This window comes from Macrosteles quadrilineatus, unplaced genomic scaffold, assembly GCF_028750875.1.
Source record: "Macrosteles quadrilineatus isolate MER2022 unplaced genomic scaffold, UCM_ALF_1.0 Scaffold_1__1_contigs__length_201487025, whole genome shotgun sequence".
In the NCBI taxonomy this organism is placed as follows: domain Eukaryota; kingdom Metazoa; phylum Arthropoda; class Insecta; order Hemiptera; family Cicadellidae; genus Macrosteles; species Macrosteles quadrilineatus.
In genome coordinates this window covers 2454455-2474749 of record NW_026542594.1, presented here as the reverse complement: position 1 = coordinate 2474749, position 20295 = coordinate 2454455, and the positions used below count along the sequence as shown (strand labels likewise).

Here is a 20295-nt window from a genome sequence, read left to right as displayed (position 1 = left end):
ATGGCTGATAGTATCCTATAAGATGACAACCATACGGTACTTCACTAAACAAAAATACGTGTGGAACTGTTCTCTGATAAATTTCATGTAACCTCATAAAGCCTGCATCAAGGCAAGGCCAGTTATACAGTTAATAGAGTTAAATACTGTATAAAATATTTTGGAATGCATCAATAGATTGTTTACTTGCATTAACGTAAACGTTTATAGTTTATAACCTATTATTTAAGGTTAGTTAGGGCAAAAAAAAACTTAAAATTGTACACCGTACACTTTTAGAGATAGTTACAGTTGTGTAGAGATAGTTAAACAGCAATTGCATTGCTTTCAGACTTGCAAACTAAGATCGAAGTTCTATACTGTATTCCATCCTGGATTGATAATATTAGGACCAAAGCAATAAAGATTGAAATCTTTGATGGATGATTAACATAAAATATATTGAATATGATTAGCATTGAATATGATTGCATATGAATATGGTTAAATATGGTTAGCATGTATAATTAACTTTTAACTGCATCATATACAACACATAGTTTTTCAATAGAAAATATATAGTCTACTCAAGTTCTAATTTATAAAAAACAAGGTAATTGACCGTCCGAAGTTTAAACAAAATGTAAACACATCGACTGGCTATCTGTGCTTTTTAACACATTGATCGTGTGCACGCATTGAGTAGCTGTTAGTAAACAATCACGTTTTTCAACAGCTGTTCCAAGTTTGTTGCCAGATGGCTGGTTATATCAGCTGATTCAATTGTTGCCTTATATAGACTCTACCTCGCCAGCACGTGTCTAGTGTTAGTGTTACACATTGTTGACAATTGAGTTTCTTTGTTTTGTTTTTTATTTTCATTGATGGTTATGACTCAGCCGATTTGTTGAGTTTACGTTTAGGGAGTGTCCTTAGAACAATAGGGATTTGTCACAAGGGCCGTTATTGAACGCATAACCGAGTGAAATACTCTTGTCCGTGTTTTACAACTGTAATTACGCTGTTGTGAAATGTCTATATTATGTAGATGAAGGTCTTGTTAAAGGTATTACAGAATGTCTGAATGGCGGAATGTCTATTATTTATAATAATCATTTGAAAATAAGTTTTTGTCACCATGTTTTTGGGAGTGGTGGTTCTTTCTTTAATCGTAACTCCCAAATACATGTAAGAGTTAATAAGACAAGTTTTATGCACAGTTCATTTATTACCACCTTACAACAATAGATGTACAACAAAGACGGGTCTCTCAATATCAGATAAAAGTCCAAAGTTGATAATCTCGACAATCCAATTCAGAGTCTGGTGGCATGCTAGGAGCGAGGGTTGAATGGTCAAATAACACACCGGGGATTGGCGGCAAGTGTGATAGAAAGGGCGCGTAACTAACTTGTAACAGTTTCTGTCGTGTCTGATGGGAATTAAACCTTCACAGCCAGGTGCTAACATCGGCACGCCATTGGAGACACAGAAATGACCGCGGAAAGTGGGCCAACAGAAGCAATCGAGCCATCGACCTGTGGCAGTGGCTGGCTGTGGCGTGTACACTGTACAGATCAGCTGAGATACTGGAACGATGACCGCTTCTTCCCGCCATAACTTACAACACTTCCGTGCTGCACTTCCCTTTTATTTTGTCAGTTTACAAAAGAATGGTAATTTACTTATTAGATGGATTAAAAATGAACATGATATCTTGAACGTGCTTGAAGATTTCAAAACGATAGATTATTTCGGAATATGATGAGGGGGAAGCTGGATCAGAAGTTCAGTTATATAGCTGGTTTGATTTGACATGCCATAGAACCTATTCAGTTTGGCACAATAAAATAAGTTTAATATATAAGCTCATATATTCTGCAGAGTAGACGGCTCGAGCCTGAGAAGGTCCCGGATGAAAATGTAATTCATCTGGCCAAAACTCAATAGTAACTTTTGAAATGGCTTGCGATTACCATCGCAACACTAAGTTATAAAGAACTTCTCTAAAACAATTAAGTCCTAAACAGTTATTAACTGTGTATAGAGATACAAATATTTAGTTTCTCAATAAGTCATTAGAGACTCTTAAAAAAAAACTTTCAAAAAATGACACATTTGACATCATAAAACCTCAATGATACCACACAAACAAATAGTCATACAGTATATCCACGCAATAACTCGTTTTGTCGGATGTATCGTTACCAAATAGTACATATACACTTGGAGTATACAATGTAAATAAACTATTTAACGTATGAGTAGGCCACTATTAAATATATGAGTTTATGAGTTCAGTTAAAAGACCTAACTAACAATTGATAAACATACTAACCTGTCTAAGTTCGAACGCAAAAATGTTTTCTTTTTGGTTTAATCGGTGGGTGACATTCATGAACACTTTATGGTTATTTCCATAGAAATGTTTGCTAAATTCAACTCATAAACATGCTACGTACTTAGACGCGGCGGAACACCGATCTAGGGCAACGTAATTAATTCATATTGAAGGAAGGATAATTTAGCTCGATGGACTAGAAAAAGTTATTTTCGTGTCAACAAGATTGTCTGTCAAAGATCGATAATGCATCGAGGCCACTGAAGCATCAAGTGTTTGTATTTCACTAGGCTACTACGTGAAGCAACAAGTCAACTACATTTATGTTGCAAGTTATATGTTTTAAAACTACAAATATTTTAGTTTTCCTATGTGCATGAAATCATTGGTCTTGTCATTAAGAACCATCGCGTGATGAACCTTAGAGTTGCAAGCGGTAGAGGACGATTAGATGCATTGCCCTTCTACTGTACATGGAAACACGACATCAAGAGGTTGTTTTGAATAATAAACTACAATTATTGTTTCCAAGTTTTATTTCTAAGCTAAATTGGTGATTTTACATGTACGAGAAAGCCTACGTCAACAGATTGGAATGCTGACAATGAACCATGCATTATTATTTGTCATTTAGGATAGATGTCGGTACCCCGGTGGTAATGAATTAGTATAACAATCTCGCATTGAAATACCATGTTTCGATCCTAAGGAAAGATCAATTTAGTTCTCAGTCATTCCTGTCTCTAGTAATTTCTGACCGTCACACCGTCGTTGTCTGACGTAAAAGTTGAACTGACTCGGAAAAAATTTCAGTTCAACTTTCGTTTACAGAGAGGAATCAAGTTTTGTTTAATATTTTCAATTCAAAAGCCTGTGCACTTCCAACCGTTAAATGAGGTAACATAGGTCGGAACACAGTCGTTCCTTGAATATTATCTTGCCATTGCCGTTTGTCTAAATGTTTCAAAACTGTTAGGTTAACATTCTTTATTGAAATCAGGTATATCTCAAACATACAACGTCATATATCTCAAACGTACAGTATAGTTTTCTAGGTTACAGTAGTATGTCTCTAATCTCACTACTGCAGTAGCTACGTGTAATAACACACTACTAGTAGTCATTCCCTCAAGTACAACACTTCTTGGCCCTAGATAAGCTAGTTACCCTTATCATCTTCTCTTCGACAATCGTTCCTTACTATTTTGCTCACTCCAGTCAGACTACTCGGAGTCAAGCGTTAACACCACTACAGGACTCGAGCACACAATCCTTCCCTCAAATAGCAATTTGGATTTGAAACAGCTTGTAGACAGGGAAAGTAGATACGACAAGTTGGTTGCAAGTACTTGCAAGTGCTTGGTAAGTTGCAGAGAGCGATTTGTCGTCCCTACTGTCCATACTATGAGCCACTTTAATGTGTTGTGTGGTGTTACAGAGGGAATGCATCTCGGTGCACATCGGCCAGGCGGGCGTGCAGATCGGCAACGCCTGCTGGGAGCTGTGCTGTACTGCCTGGAGGGATTGTGTGCTGGGGTCCTGTAGTGGTGTTAATGTGTTGTTTGGTGTTACAGAGGGAATGCATCTCGGTGCACATCGGCCAGGCGGGCGTGCAGATCGGCAACGCCTGCTGGGAGCTGTACTGCCTGGAGCATGGCATACAACCTGACGGACAGATGCCGTCCGACAAGACGATCGGCGGCGGAGACGACAGCTTCAACACCTTCTTCAGTGAGACGGGGTCCGGCAAGCACGTCCCTCGGGCAGTCTTCGTCGACCTAGAGCCGACCGTAGTCGGTCAGTTTAACCATTTTACGTAGTATCTTTGACTGATAGTCAATGTAAGTATCCTAAGAACACTAGATGCAGCGTCCGCCGATGTTTTAACCATTGGGATTTTACTTTAAATATGCTAAATTGAAGAATATACTGTACAATTTCAATTTAAGAAAATTGAGGTTAACTGCAAAATTAATTTGTTAATTAAGGAGTGCTTTCCATAAATAGATAATTAAGTGAAGTGAAAACACACAAGAATAAGAAACCTACTCAAGTAAAATTTAAAGTGCACGAACTGCTTCTATGTAAATTGTTTAACACTGTATTGAAGCATACAAATAAAAGTAATAAAATAACGTTGTATATATCTTATTAGGTCAAGTCAAACTCGCAAGGTCCTAATTTAGGCTATTAAAAGTTCTTGGAATTAAAAAATACTCCTGCTGTTTACTCTTCTTGCGGTTTCAAATCATGTCCTCTTATAAATATTTAAAATTCCAATCGAGGGATAATGTTGCAAGGTTATGTTAGTATAAATTTGTAATTTATAGCAATACTCCGAGAGCATACAAATTAATATGGATGTTAAGTAAGACGATTCTGGCAAATTATGTATAAATAACTTAACTATGTTTCTGATGTATTTTTTTGCTGAAATCGTCTAACTCCTCATGAATGGATGCATATCCCCGTTATATTGACTGAGAAGCAGCAGGTGAAATTGTTTCGTTGAAGCGGTAACGTCATGCATAGAAAGATCGACGTCGGATAGTCTACAATGTTTGAGTAGCAAATGATTACGAGGCACGCACTGAGCACGCGGCACAAACACACGCGTTGCTCCCCACGTTGTATGTATGTATGCTTCTCTCATTGTGCAAAAAATAGTAATAGTATATTCTATATAATTATAGCCTAATCTATACTTATTTAATACGCAAGCAGGATTTTTGTGACAATTACTCCTCCGAAACTACTGAACCGATTGACATGTTTTTGGTGTCATTGGAAAGAGCGTAACGTGAAGTTGTGCAGGAAACTTCCTTTTTAGGTAAATAATTAGAGAGTGAGGCCCTGGGGCCCTTTGAAGTTTCGTATTTCTCCATAAGATTAACATGGGAAACAATCATTGTTTTGAAACTCCAGCTGTTGTTGCTAAAAATGGAATATTAATAATTGGTTTCCATGGAAGCATTAGAAAATTCACAATGTTTACAATTTCTTTGATATTTAAATGTAAACAACCAGAACTGCCAAATGCCTATTTCACAATTTCAGACAGCTGAAAAAATAAAACAACTATGTGGTAGGTTTATTCAATCTTAAACTTTATGATAAATTATTATTTTAGTCAGGTTGGGTAGCAGGAAAATATTTCAGTTCTGGCAGACAGGCTGCAATTTTAGGTGGTCATAGTATACAAGTTTCTGAACATAAAACCACCCAGACCCCAATTTTTACGGACCTCGGTCGTCCGTAATGACGTCATCAAAATGGCGGCCGTAAGAGGATGTTGAGTCCCCATGAATTGGCTATAACGACCGAATGCCTTAACCGATTTTCATGAAATTTGGCACACAAGTGCTTGAATACATTATCTCGGCCTGGGTTGAAAATGGTCAAGTTTCATCAAGTCATTTCAAAATGGCGTTCATTCAAAACTAAAAAAATTATGAGGAAAATAATTGTGAATTGTTTTATACAGGGTGAGTTTTAAATGAGTTCCCCTCCCTACTTTTTTATACATTTCTTAAGATATCAACTCCGAACCACGCCAGATAATTGTAGAGTAGCAATTACTTCATTTCGACTAGTTTTTATTTTATCCGTTTTTTGTTATCAAGCTTTCTTGATAAAATATAACAATTATTTTGATTTAAAATGTCAATATTTCAAAAACCAAACATGACAATGAAAAACGGATTGCAATATTGAATTCAACATAAAAAAGTAGTTCAAAATGATTGGTCACAACACCCCCTTCATATTTAAAATAATTTATCACATTTCAAAATGGCGGATCCAAGATGGCGGCTGAAAAAAATACATCCGTCATAACCGAGTGAAAATAGGTCAACAATGAATGGTGGTGTCCACTTATCTTTATCTAGCACTATTTTGAGATTATGGCCTTAGTTTGTAAACGCACAATGTTATAATGGACTAAAAATAAAGTTATAATAAGTTCTCATAACTTTAGAATGGATCAACATTTTTTTTACGGATTGCAGCATCGTATTCAGCGTAAAGGTTTTGTTTGGAACGGTGGGTCACAACCCTATCTTTACATTTGAAAAAATATTTTTGTATCCAAAATGGGTAGGGGGGAACTCTTTTAAAACTCACCCTGTATAAAACAATTCACAATTATTTTCCTCATAATTTTTTTTAGTATTGAATAGCCGCCATTTTTAAATGACTTGATGAAACTTGACCATTTTCAACCCAGGCCGAGATAATGTATTCAAGCACTTGTGTGCCAAATTTCATGAAAATCGGTTCAGGAATTCGGTCGTTATAGCCAATTCATGGGGACCCAGCATCCTCTTACGGCTGCCATTTTGATGACGTCATTACGGACGACCGAGGTCCTTAAAAATTGGGGTCTGGGCGGTTTTAGGTTCAGAAACTTGTATACTATGACCACCTAAAATTGCAGCCTGTCTGCCAGAACTGAAATATTCTGCCACTATATGCAGCTATACGACCCCACTATTTTCTTATAAATCTATTTCAACGATTATGAAACAGATTATTCCCGTTGCGAAGCAGAAATTTAAAGTGAGAAGAAAAACATATGTTAATTGTTAACAGTCAATGTGTAAATTATCTATGTTGTATTAAAAATGTGTATAGTTTTGGATGTCGGTTTGCGTTTAATGATATAAGTTATTAATTATTGAATTTTTATTTTAAGGATTTGGCATATGAGTATGTCTATGATAAATAACACAATTTCAGAGTTCTGTCAGTTTTTGCCTAACTCTATTCTGTAGAGTTTAAAATAGCCTACACTTTATTGTCTACAAATTGGCTAAATAACTTAGGTATGGTACATTATAAAAGCTGGCAGCCTTTTTTCGTTGACTTACCTTTTCCCGTCCATGTGAAGTTTGATATTTAAAAATTAACCCTTTAAACTGGAATATAACTGTAATGTAAATTGTGAGCATTTCCGTTAGTTAATAATCTTTTAGTCGACTCTTTAAAAATCATCGGAAATTATTACTGTTATTAGTTTTTAAACAAGTCATTTGTTTATAGATAACTCCTGTACTTCTCTGCAATTGCTCGAATTTGAGCAACATGTACACTAGTATATTATATTCTGAGTTTGCGTTTATATTCTGATGACAGATAGGCGATATTCTATGAGATTAATCCACACCAAATCGCAAAAATCAGATCAGTCAATACTCTGGTTAGTAACCTGCAAAATGAATCAATCTGTTGTGCAAAGTTCTGTGAACTCGGTCCATAAATCAGTTGGTGTTGTGAATAAAGGTGTCAAATCACATAAAGGATCGCGAAATTGCGGGACCGAACAGCTGTCTTTCCTGTCCTGGTTACCAGCCTTGATAGAGAATTAGACTCGCATGATCTACCGATGTAGGCCTTCATCGACAATGTGACGTTGTTGCTTGGATTATTCAATTTTGCGATATTGTTTGTTGTTAAAATTTATAGTTTTTCAATTAAAAATCTTTTACAATAAGGGCAATTTTTGTTAATACAATACATAACGGTACACACCAGGTGAATCATAATGAAACTGAATCATGCCTTCATTATCGCCCCACATACGTATCAATTGTTATAATATTTATATGATATGCTTCTGTCTAACTGACATTGATAACTAATTCACATTAAGAACCAAACAAATCATGTCAAATATATTCCCAAACTGAAGTGCGACAACTAACCGATTCGCGGTTAACATTTATAAACTAATATCGTCGCACATTATAAGATGTTAAAACCTGCTTCCTGTAAGCATTACTATTTACCAATCTGTAATCTATAAATACGTGCAAATGTTGCTTCTTCATACACAGCAACCACATGTGGGGTGTTGTAGATGAGGTGCGGACAGGAACATATCGTCAGCTGTTTCACCCCGAGCAGCTGATCACTGGTAAGGAGGACGCGGCCAACAACTACGCGAGAGGCCATTACACTATCGGCAAGGAGATCGTGGACATCGTCCTGGACCGCATCCGCAAGTTGTCGGACCAATGCACGGGCCTACAGGGGTTCCTCGTGTTCCACTCCTTCGGAGGTGGGACTGGCTCTGGCTTCACATCCCTGCTGATGGAGCGACTTTCCGTCGACTACGGCAAGAAGAGCAAACTAGAGTTCTCAATCTACCCGGCCCCTCAGGTAAAAGGATCGGAAACGAAGCCTAAAGAATCTGAAAATGCCTACCTAAGACTCTGTCCATTACTCTTTCGGCTACTGTGATAGATCGTGATAAGAAATCTTAACTCAACTTTCACGAAAATAAATGGCTCATGGCTTTTTAATTTATAGTGCATAGTGTAATATGCTAGCCAAAGATAGCACATGGCGAAATAGTTTTCCTTATGCATCGTCTTAATTTTGTAAAAATGTATAAACTATAATTATTTTATTACTGTTCTGTGTTCAGTATACGTATGTAGATTTTTCGGATTAAGTCTTTGGCGTGAATTGCGTTTTGAAATGGACGTTGTGATGTTCTATCAAAAAACTACGTTATGTAGCGATTGGCTTTTCCTGTTGACAAAAACACGTATCCTTGTAAAGCTGTGCGTGTATGTAATTCAAGACATTTTACATTTTTCAGACTAAAAAGTAAACTTAAATAATACAGAATGTCCCGTGCAGTACCTAAATATTGACACTTGGATCGCGTGCTTAGCACAATTCCGTTGTAAACCTGCGACCTTCTACTTTCACCACCAAGATACTCAAAATGATTTATTAACTCAGTGAATCAGAGGTAATTAAAAAACAACATGCACTGAAGAAATAAATATAACCTTAAGCTAAGCCATTGTGAATTGACAGGTTTCCACTGCAGTGGTGGAACCCTACAACTCCATCCTGACCACTCACACCACCTTGGAACACTCGGACTGCGCCTTCATGGTAGACAACGAAGCCATCTACGACATCTGCAGACGTAACCTGGACATTGAGCGACCCACCTACACCAACCTCAACCGTCTCATAGGGCAGATAGTCTCATCCATTACAGCGTCTCTGCGCTTCGACGGCGCTCTCAATGTTGATCTCACAGAGTTCCAGGTTAGTAACATGGCAGTAAATTTAAGACCTTAATTAAATAATCAAGATTGTCACATCTAATGCTTGTTAGCACTTCCCATCCTTTTCATAAGGAAAGGGTAGTCTTAGGCATACTCCACGGCGAGCTTTATAAGTTTCAAGTATCCCGGTTTACGTCATAAATCATGTAGTAACAGCGAGGGTTTGTCCATTGCATTTAAACCAACATTTGAGTGATTGCGCATGGACCCCTCAGCACCTTTCACCCTTCCAAAGTCACTAGTTTAGTTTTATCCAGATGAAATTCACTTTACACCTCTATTGGATCATCCTCTTTTGCGCCGTCCATGATACATCGGGCTACGTGAGAGCTCGGTGTATTTCTCAAAGTTATTTAGTTTTCCTTGCATAATTTTAAGACATCTTGCTTACTAAACACTTTATTTCTTACAGACCAACCTGGTCCCCTACCCCCGCATTCACTTCCCCCTGGCCACCTATGCACCCGTCATTTCTGCAGAGAAGGCCTACCACGAACAGATGACTGTCGCCGAGATCACTAATGCCTGCTTCGAGCCTGCTAATCAGATGGTCAAATGTGACCCGCGTCACGGCAAATACATGGCCTGCTGCATGCTTTACAGGTAATTAACTAACTGCTGAAACACAGTGGAAAGAGTTATCTTATAGAGGGTATTCTGATACAGCAGTGAGCTATTAAAACTATCAAGGTGTTCTCACAATGTTAAGGTAAGCTGATAGCCTTGATTTTGTTTGTTCATTGGTGTTTGATGTAGAACCCCAAACTGTAAAACCTTACATGATAACGATTTATTTATTCTATGCCTTGCATACTTTATATGTTTAAAAAAAATACCTGCTTTTCATACATCTGATTATGCTCCCATTGAAAGTGTTTATCGGAGTCCAAAATATCTTGAGCTTGAGGCCTGCCTTACTACACTTGACCTCTAAAGTGGTTCTTTGTTTCAGTAAATTTTTGGGGATGGTGAATTTATTTTATTTAAGAAACTATTGAGGACATTTGCCATGTCCGCAATTTGATTCTTACATACGTATTATGATGGTAAATATCCTCTATTATTACTTAAAACTTGTTTGATGTTTTTAAAGCAGTGGAAGATATACTTCTCTATCAAAAGTTCCATTTACAGAGGCATGGCAGGAAGTATACACATTGATATGACATTTATTACGTCTTAATAACAATACGAATTTACAAATACATACACATTATGCTACAAACTAGACTACAGTGACTTTCTTCTTCCTTTAGGGGTGACGTTGTGCCTAAGGATGTGAACGCTGCCATAGCACAGATCAAGACCAAGAGATCCATCCAGTTCGTAGACTGGTGTCCAACAGGTTTCAAGGTAGGGAAAAGTGTGACTGTGACAATGCTAGATTAGTCCCCCTTGAGTGTTCCAACCACGCGCGACACATACACGGACGAGGAGGAATGTTTTGACGCGGAGAAATTTAATCGATGAACGAACGATCTTCGCCGACGTTGGCTGCACCTGAAGCTGCTAGGTTCCGTTAGTTGTGATTGCTTCTTTTGTTGCCCATAAAACAAACACTAGATAGTATCTGAGCCTAATTGCGTTTTCTTCGGTACAGTCGTGGTTTGTAGTGCAGTAACGACAATCATAGAGATAATTCCGTCTGATTTTCGAAGTTTTTAATAGAACAGTATAAAGATTGTGCTTGATAATAGCTTATATTATTGTTGTTCATTACAACATAAAAGATACAGGTTATAGATTTACTGTTATTGCACCGTATCTTGATTAATGTGTAATCAAAGTGTATATGTATATTACAAAATATATTTGTATATTTTTACACTACTTGTTGTTTCTCATTCATATTAAATAAACAAAGATCGTTAGGAACGTTAAAATTATTAGGTTTCCTGAAACGATTGAGTTCGTTCTTATGATAAAAATTAGTTAACTACCGCACATTTTTGTCCTTTTTGTGATTTTTGAAAAGGTATTCATATTGATGGTTGGGTATTAATGCTGCACTACGGGTACGTTTTCTGCGACTACGGTTGTTCAGTTTTATTTCGAGTTCTTTAAAGTGCGACGTAACCCTAGGGGTAGGTCCTATTCTATAAGATCCATGAGAGTAAGGAGTGGACTTAAATTAAACAACTTCTCTTTACAAAAGAGTCGATATTTTGTCTTGCCTACATTACAGCCTTACAGTTGCTTTATCATTTTATGTCAGTATCTTTTCAGCCATGGTGTCTAACGACTCAAGGAATTACGTTCAAGACAAATAACTATGCATTGCGATAATGCAAACCTTGTAGTTTGTTCATAAGCCCAGCAAATATCATTGCTCAGGGAGGCATCATAACCTCTCCCTGAATAGTTGATACAGAGTCATTCTAATCTTGCAGGTAGGTATCAACTACCAGCCACCCACAGTTGTGCCTGGCGGGGACCTAGCCAAGGTACAGCGAGCCGTCTGTATGTTGTCCAACACCACCGCTATAGCCGAGGCCTGGGCTCGCCTGGACCACAAGTTCGACCTGATGTACGCCAAGCGCGCCTTCGTCCACTGGTACGTCGGCGAGGGGATGGAGGAGGGAGAGTTCAGTGAAGCCCGCGAGGACTTGGCTGCTCTGGAGAAAGACTACGAGGAGGTAAACCCCCCTTTAACTCTGGACAGTTAAGAGGTCCTTAAGTGTTTAACCATTGACTCAAGGAATGTGCTGATGTCAAAAATTGATTTTCTCCATTCGTTTTTTTTAGTTTTAATTTTATTTATATACTCGATATGACAAAGAGATGCAGTTGTCTCCTCTCGGTGAGTCAGTAGCACCAGGGACTTCGGGCTCAAAGCTGCAATGCCGTGGGGTCTCATCTTAGTACAGTACTTTCCCCTACTTTTTATCAGTACAATTAGTTTACCTTCGTACTGTACCTCCTACTGCACTCCTTGGTTTGCTTGATATGTTCCACGGACATGCCTCTGTGGACGGACAAATGCAAGGTAAAGAGGCCGCAAACCTAACAAAACGTCCGTCAATAGGCAAAGTTATAGAATAATGTACATGCTCGTTGAACAACCTAACACGTTGGTTTATAATAATCGATAATATTGTCGAATATGGACATTTGCCAATGATTCACTGTCCCATATGTAGTTTCTGAGTTGTGTCTGTGTCTTCGTTTTAACCTAACCAAACATACCCCAATCCAATTAAAAATAACCTAATGATTAAATTGAGGATAATTATAACATTTCAACCCAAAAAACACTTTATGTTTGCAACTGTCTTGATTTATTTTTATTTTAATGAAATGATGATGAAAGTTTGTGTATTTATATATTTCCCACGGATTATGCCTACACCAATTATACTTGAAAAGTATTAAAGAACTACATATCAATCCATTACAATAGATCAATACTAGTTATTATTGAAGGTATCAATACTACGTAGGGTATTCAAAAGGTGAATTTGTATATCAGAAGATGTCTATTATAACTCCACTAATAGGCAAATTATCACTGAATACTATTTTTATTAAACGTGCTGACCATTTATAGATGGTATTAACGACTTTACATACGTAATTGAAGAACGTTCTCACCTTTTCTCAGCAGGTAGTTTTTAAAAGCTAGACGTTAGGGAATGTTTCAGAAGTTGAAACAAGGTGTGAAATGTATTTAGCCTAAAAATGTTCTATTCGATTTCTACAGAGACCGGTAAACAATTAAACTCTATACGCTCTAATTGAACTAGCTCCCTTTGAAACCCCGATTAGTTTTAAATTTAAAAAGGAAATTACCAAAACTTAATTAGTTTCCTGATAAGAGGGTGTTTTATTTTATCAAGGGCCACAGGGCCCAGCTAGTTGGAATATAAAATATAAATCTCAGTTAAATTTAGCTAATAAAAAAACCTAGGTTAGAACACGTGGCTTATGTACTGAAAGTCGGATTCGAATCCCGACTTCAGTATGGTCATGTATAATTTGTTTCACCCTGTGGTTCATAGCCCACTTTAAGCAATAGGTTCGCCAATTGAGTAAATAACGGTAAGGGGAACTGGGTTGAATATATCACTCTTCGAATAGTTTTCGATAATTTATTTAATTAACCTCTTCTGTCGACAGGTCGGCGTGGACTCTACTGAGGGCGAAGTAGAAGATGGCGACGAATACTAAACTTCAACGTTCACTTGGAATAGAAAACTGCATTAACTATGGCGAAGTAGAAGATGGCGACGAATACTAAACTTCAACGTTCACTTGGAATAGAAAACTGCATTAACTATGGCGAAGTAGAAGATAGCGACGAATACTAAACTTCAACGTTCACTGGAATAGAAAACTGCATTAACTATGGCGAAGTAGAAGATGGCGACGAATACTAAACTTCAACGTTCACTGGAATAGAAAACTGCATTAACTATAAGTATTAGCCGAGCTTAATAAACAATGACCGTTCATTTTGGGGACACAAGGACGATTTATGTACTATATAATTTAAGATAACCTTACTTTACGTTTAAGTGATTGTAAATAAAAAGAATGATCATGACAATCTTTATCCGGTCACTCCCTAGAGTACTTTGGAAACCCTTAAGACTTTAATATTTATATCGATTTAATACGTTTAAAATATATTCTAGGAAAGTCACCTAAAGTAAATATTTACTACCTAATTAATGTCTAATTAAACTGTGTACTTTAATTTGATGAAGAATAATTAATTCGTAATTGAAATAAACGTTGCTAACGTAGATAATCAATATACAATACTAGTGTAAAACCAAACAAAACCTTTAATATTCCTATTAATTAATTAAAAATGTGACTTAGACTAGAATATAAGTTTTTGTCTGTGAATGTCTAATGTTGTAATATTGTAAGACAATTTTTATATCAGCAAACACCAAATGTTACAGATAGATTATAAAACATGAGTTTTATGTAGTTGTCGCTTTGTTGTGATCTAAGTTGTTATCTAAGTTGTTATCTCTTAAGGACTAATTACTTATTAACTTTCGGTTTCGTTACAACGAATGTTATTATTAGTTATTTATTTGCTGCACTGATAAAGCGTAGTGTGATAGGGTACTCTACAACAAGCGTGTTCGTCAGCACTAAGATATATGTTGAAGAGCTACTGTTGCCTTATAATACTATACTGCCTTAATAAATGTTAAGAAATACTATACGGTATGTATATTTTATTTTCCTCGTTTTGTTTTTCACTTTCTCATATACATGGAGAAAGTATTGTTTCGTCAAAATTTGCGAGTTTGAGTTTTGAGTGTATATATCAGTTTTGGGATCCACTGAAGCAATGTGTGTGCGTGTGTGTGTGTGTGTGTGTGTGTATCTTTTACGAGGTTTAAACTGGCGACCTTTAAAGGTTATGCCAACCTTGCAAGACCTCAGTTTAGTCCTGTTCAACAGAAAATATTAAACGTGGTTTTAATTTGTTCCTCTGTTGGTCCTTTTTTTTAACAGTTAAGTTCGTTAAAAACTGCTTCAGAAGCTAATAGGGCGATGTTTGCCTATAAGATATCTAGCTAGACGAACAAGTTATTAGCAAAAAATGAATGTTATTACACTAAATTAATAACTTAAACAAACTACCTTTTTTACATGAAAACATATACAATTTTAGAGAGTATGTTGGTATTCTCAGTTCCATAGTACTGATGGTTACTACAGTAATACGTTTCCTGTTGTGCATCAAGCTGAATAAACTTGTTAACCCGTTGGACTGAGAACGCTGTGTGAGTGTGACAATCATTAAACCCTGCTTAAAATGAAATCAAAACATAGAAAATATTAAACACATTATGATTATACAGTGTGTAAATTAAGTCTTGAAACAAATTTGTATTTTAAAACCGAAATAGATAGAAATATTCAGATTATAGCATTGATTCTTAACAAAGGTTCCGCAATTTTTTACACCAAAATAATTGTTTAACCCGCCTAATAGGGTAGGGGGTGAGCGAGCTGGCGTAGTGGTTAGAGCGCGGGACTTCAGTCCCTGAGGTCCCGGGTTCGATCCCCGTCAAGTCACCAATGGATTTTATCTAAGTGATAATGCCGCAACCCCTAGGTCTAGCCTGAAGTAATGTGAAAAACAATCCCAGGCTCGTGCCTAGCGTCCTTAGGACAAAAAAAAATAGGGTAGGGGGTGACTAATTTTCAAATAGCAACCCCTATTAAGTGACCTATTAAGAAACACAATGACGCAAACCCGAGGTAAATATCTCACCCCTAGCCAAAATGGCAGGTATTCCAAAATTGGTGTTTTTTCGCATAAATCAAATTTTGGAATACAAACCATTTAGGCTAGGGATAAAATATCTACCTCGGGTTTGCGTTGTTGTCTTTCTTTTGACAACCCCTTCAAAATGAGGGGTCATCACTCAATAGGGGTTATTATTAATTAAAATAAATCACCCCCACCCCCTACCCTGTTAAAGGGGTAAAAAATATTGTTGATGTAAACAAATTGCGGAACCTATATTAACAATCAATTCCATAAACAGAATATTTTTATCTATTTCGGTTTTTAAAATACAGATTTGTTTCCATATTTGTGAAATTGGTGATTTTTTACATGCAGTAAATCAAATTTTGAAATACCTGCCATTTTGTCTAAGGGTGAGATATCCACCTCAAGTTTGCATCATTGTGTTTCTTTTGACAAATCCTTAAAAATGAGGTGAGGGGTCATTGAATAGGGGTTGCTGTTTGAAAAAAATAAGTCACCCCTGCTTAGGTTTTTTTAGGGGGGTTAAAAATATCTTTTATGTAAATAATTACGGAAACTTTGTTAACAATTAAGGCTACAAACAGAATATTTTTATCTATTGCTGTTCAAAAAATACAGATTTGTTTTAATACTTAATTTACACACTGTATACACAACCTCCGTAAATGGCAATATGACCTGAAATTAATAGTGGTAGATGGGAGTCTCGTCCCTCCCGCACCTAAGGCTAGCAACACACAATGTTGCCTCATATTCTAAACTAGCCGCAATATCCGTGCTTCGCAACGAGAAGAGAACGCTAAAGAATCATTATATTCTATAGATCTGCTGCATGAAAAGTTATTAACTCGTAATAATAAGGTCCACAATTTTGATAACGCACCGTCAAAATCATTTTCAATTAAGTGGTTTATATCAATTTGGCATTTCTAATATTGATTTTATAAATAATAATGGCATAGAAAAATTGCAAGACGACAGGGCACACCCGTAGAAGAGTAAAAATACCCCAGACTAAGCAGACTAAGCGAATTTCCATTTGCTTGATTAGATTTACACTATAAAATATCTCATTAAAAATATCTCGAAATTATTTCCTATTTAAATAGCATTATTTTAACGAGTACTTAGGTTTGCTGTAACACGGAGGTATTTCACAATGGAGGTACCCACTGTCACTTTGGGTGACGTAGCTCAGGAATGAAGCTCAGCACTCGCTTACAAAATCCAACGTTATTAATTTCTCAAAACAACACAAAGAACACAAAGATAAATAACCACCAAAAAGGCAGGGAACTGTACAAATCATTTAGTTAGAAACTGAAACCCCAACTTGGAAAAGACTCTAAACCCCAAATTTGGTAAACCCTCAACACTGGGCTCCAGCTCCCCCAGCAGAAGGACCCTGTCCTCTGGTGCACCACACTCACCACTCACACGAAAACTGAGCCCCAGATCAAATGCACTCCACCCTACTCACACAACATTGCCAAACCCTTCCTGCTTACAATGTTTGACCCCTTCCCTTTAAAAGTGTTTTATTGTGAAATGTTAATACAGTATTTAGTTTAGTATGAAATAAATGCATTTTCCAAATTTGATCAGAATATGTTTATATACAGAATACAAACAAGCAAACTACAACAGTTATTTATTCTCCATAAGAAGAACATTGGGATTTTAAATTTAATTGTTTTTAAATTTTCTCCGTAACCATTAGGCGCACAATAATGCTTCAATATACTAAATAGTTTTTCAAGCTCTACAAAATGTTTTGGAATGAAATTGCAAAAGTTTATGTTTTTATGGTAAAAAATAACCACTTTTTACCCCATAAACCCCATCGGATAATTTTTGCTCGAGTTATCTTGCTAACGGACACATATATATGAATTTGAACGGACGGTGTTCTTGGCCTCTAGGGACCTCAAAACAAATAAGTAAATCGGCCCCGGGTCCAGGTTTTACCATGAGTACTACGGTAATAGCTTATTCCCTGATATGGGAAATTCGCTATAAAATTATGTACATTAAGCCTGTGGTATGTTGGCTCTATTCATCGAAAAACATCTGCACAATTGGTCAAGTAGTTTTCACGTTATTCACATACCTACTCCAAACTTTCACATCTATAATATTAGTTATTTCCATCCAAGTCAGTGACTTTATCAGTAATTCACTAATAGCTATTTACATTACAAGTGTAGTAAGAGCGTTTTTACATCACGCAGGTGAATGTTGTGCAACTAGCTGTATAAACAGGCTACTCCGTTTCCTAGATATTATTTTTGGGGGGAAACAAACATACAAATACAATAAATCTTTAACTTCTTGATCAGCATCGTACGTGTTATTAAATTACCTGAAAAAAATATATATACGTCTTAACACCTGTGATAATATATTTAAACTTATACTGTTGACTCACAAGGCGGTAAATAGGGCCTACATATAAAAGTTGGTAAGTGATGATCGATTTCGATCGGACACTCCAATTATCATCAGACCCAATAGGCGAATCAATAGCGAATATATTTACACTTATACTGTTGACTCACAAGACGGTAAATATATATAAAAGTTGGTAAGTGGTGATCGATTTCGATCAGACACTCCAATCTTCTTGTGAGTCAACAGTATAAGTGTAAATATATTATTACATGTTTTATTAGACGTATAATTTTGTTTTTTAATAAATCTTTATACATTATTATGAAAAAAGAAAGTCTTTAAGTTGGTGTGATCTGAAGAAATATCAAGGGGTGATTCGATATTCGTGTAGTTCATTGTTATACCTTTAACAACAACAAAGTCCAGTAGGTCAGGTATATATTTCGGCCAGTTGGTCAGTAAGTAGGCAAACCTTAAGAGATACAATCCAAATCAATTTCTGTTATAGCTCTGTGAAGAGTTCTTCCTCTTGGAGTTACTAGTCTCGAGCCCCAGTGTGTGTGTTTAGCATTATAGTCCCCACCCGCAATAAATGTTGGACCAAGTGTTGAGAAAAAGTCTCTAAATTGATCTCTACTTATTGCATGAGTTGGATTACAGTAGACAGCCGACAGTGTAAGATAGGTGTTATTGCTGCATTCTACAACTATACTGGTGGCTTGTAAGAAATCATGATGTTCACAGTGTGTAGTGTTTTAGATTTTGCACACTGGTCAGCAGTTGAGCTCTGTTATTTGGGTGCTTAGTAATGTAAACAATATAACCAGGAATTTTGAAGAAACTTCTATCAGTGAAGTGGGTTTCAGAAATGAAGCATAAGTATATTTTTTGTTGAATTATAAACAATTTAAGTTCTTTTAAATATGAATACTCATACGGTTAACAAGGGAAACTGAAACTCCAGAACCACTGGGGTGGAGCCCGAATGGAATTTTGAGATAGGAATAGGTTGTTTGTTAATCGGGAATGTAAGCTACAATCATGCAAAAAATCAGCCCAATCCGACCAGTAAGAATGCGTAATTGAGCCCCAAACAAACAAACTTACAAATATACAAACATACACATTCATAATACTATATATTAGTATGATGTATAATATGACAATCAATTGTCTCTATCTATATTAACAAAACAGAATTGAAAGTTAAGTTATTCCCATTTCCTTGACTCAAATCATTTCAGAAGTATTGGTGGAAACCATTCCACGTTGGGCTGTACCCGAAGACATCAATGGTTGTTTAGATTTGTTTAGATCATTTTGTTTAGACATCAAATTTGTTTAGATGTAAAAACTGTGAACAGAGATCCAGCCACAAAACAACCTATACCAAAGAGTATCTTTTGAATTATTGGCTTTAAAAAACAATACACTTTTAAGTCGGTATATACAAACTTCAATTGTGTCTTCTGGTTTTGTCTGACAATGTGCCAGAGCCCAAGTTGACTATGACAGGTGCGTGGGAGTAGACGTGACTCACGACTAAGTCACATCATCCTAGGGCCCAATTCACACCGAACGGACGTCGGGCGGAGACGTGGCACGGACGTGGCAAGGACATATACGTCCGTTCCTCGCCTCCCCATGTAAAAAAATTGGTCAATGCACACACAAGTGACGTGGCGCGGGCGGCCGCCCTCCCGCCACCGCCACGTCGCTTCGGCGTCCCTCGTGGCGTATCGGAAGTGGTATGTCCGTAGCGCGCCCGTTGTTCGGACTGCAAATATTGTACTATACCGTACTTACCAACCTTCTTGTGTATAGTGTGCTTGTACTTACCAACCTTGTTGTGTAGAGTTGTTTATGTGTGTGGATTGTGAGTTGTTTCTTCACTATGCGAGACGACATTGAATTTAATATCAAATTTTGTGAGGAAGTAGAACAATTCCCTTGTTTGTACTAATTAAGTTGACAGAAATTAACTAACACCATTGACATTAATAGAAATAAGCAAAAACCAAAGCGTCTAGTCTACATACAGGTTGTCTCGGGGACAGCGACTACGTGTCACCTCGACAACCAGTCACCCCGACCAACCGTCACCTTTTAAGACAGGTTTTGAGGTGACACGTTGTCGCGCATCGTTCCCGACTACCCGTCACCGTTTGAATGAGGTGACAGGTAGTCGGAGTGACACCTAGACGCGAGCGTGCGAGGTGACCGGTTGTCGTGTACGAAGGCGTCTA

At 37.0% G+C, this 20295-nt stretch overlaps 1 protein-coding gene across 2 annotated transcripts in view; it reads left to right on the top strand.

Moving 5' to 3' along the window:
- The window catches only part of LOC128982749 (tubulin alpha chain, testis-specific-like), a 39693-nt gene extending 25102 nt beyond the window's left edge, over positions 1 to 14591 (top strand). For both annotated transcript variants that reach the window (XM_054401716.1, XM_054401711.1), the window contains exons 2-8: positions 3895 to 4117; positions 8181 to 8482; positions 9152 to 9391; positions 9824 to 10014; positions 10668 to 10764; positions 11802 to 12047; positions 13528 to 14591. In XM_054401716.1, the coding sequence (XP_054257691.1) occupies positions 3895 to 4117; positions 8181 to 8482; positions 9152 to 9391; positions 9824 to 10014; positions 10668 to 10764; positions 11802 to 12047; positions 13528 to 13578 (1350 nt within the window). In that variant the 3' untranslated portion in view covers positions 13579 to 14591. The remainder of the gene's footprint in view (positions 1 to 3894; positions 4118 to 8180; positions 8483 to 9151; positions 9392 to 9823; positions 10015 to 10667; positions 10765 to 11801; positions 12048 to 13527) is intronic.
- Positions 14592 to 20295: the final 5704 nt, after the last annotated feature.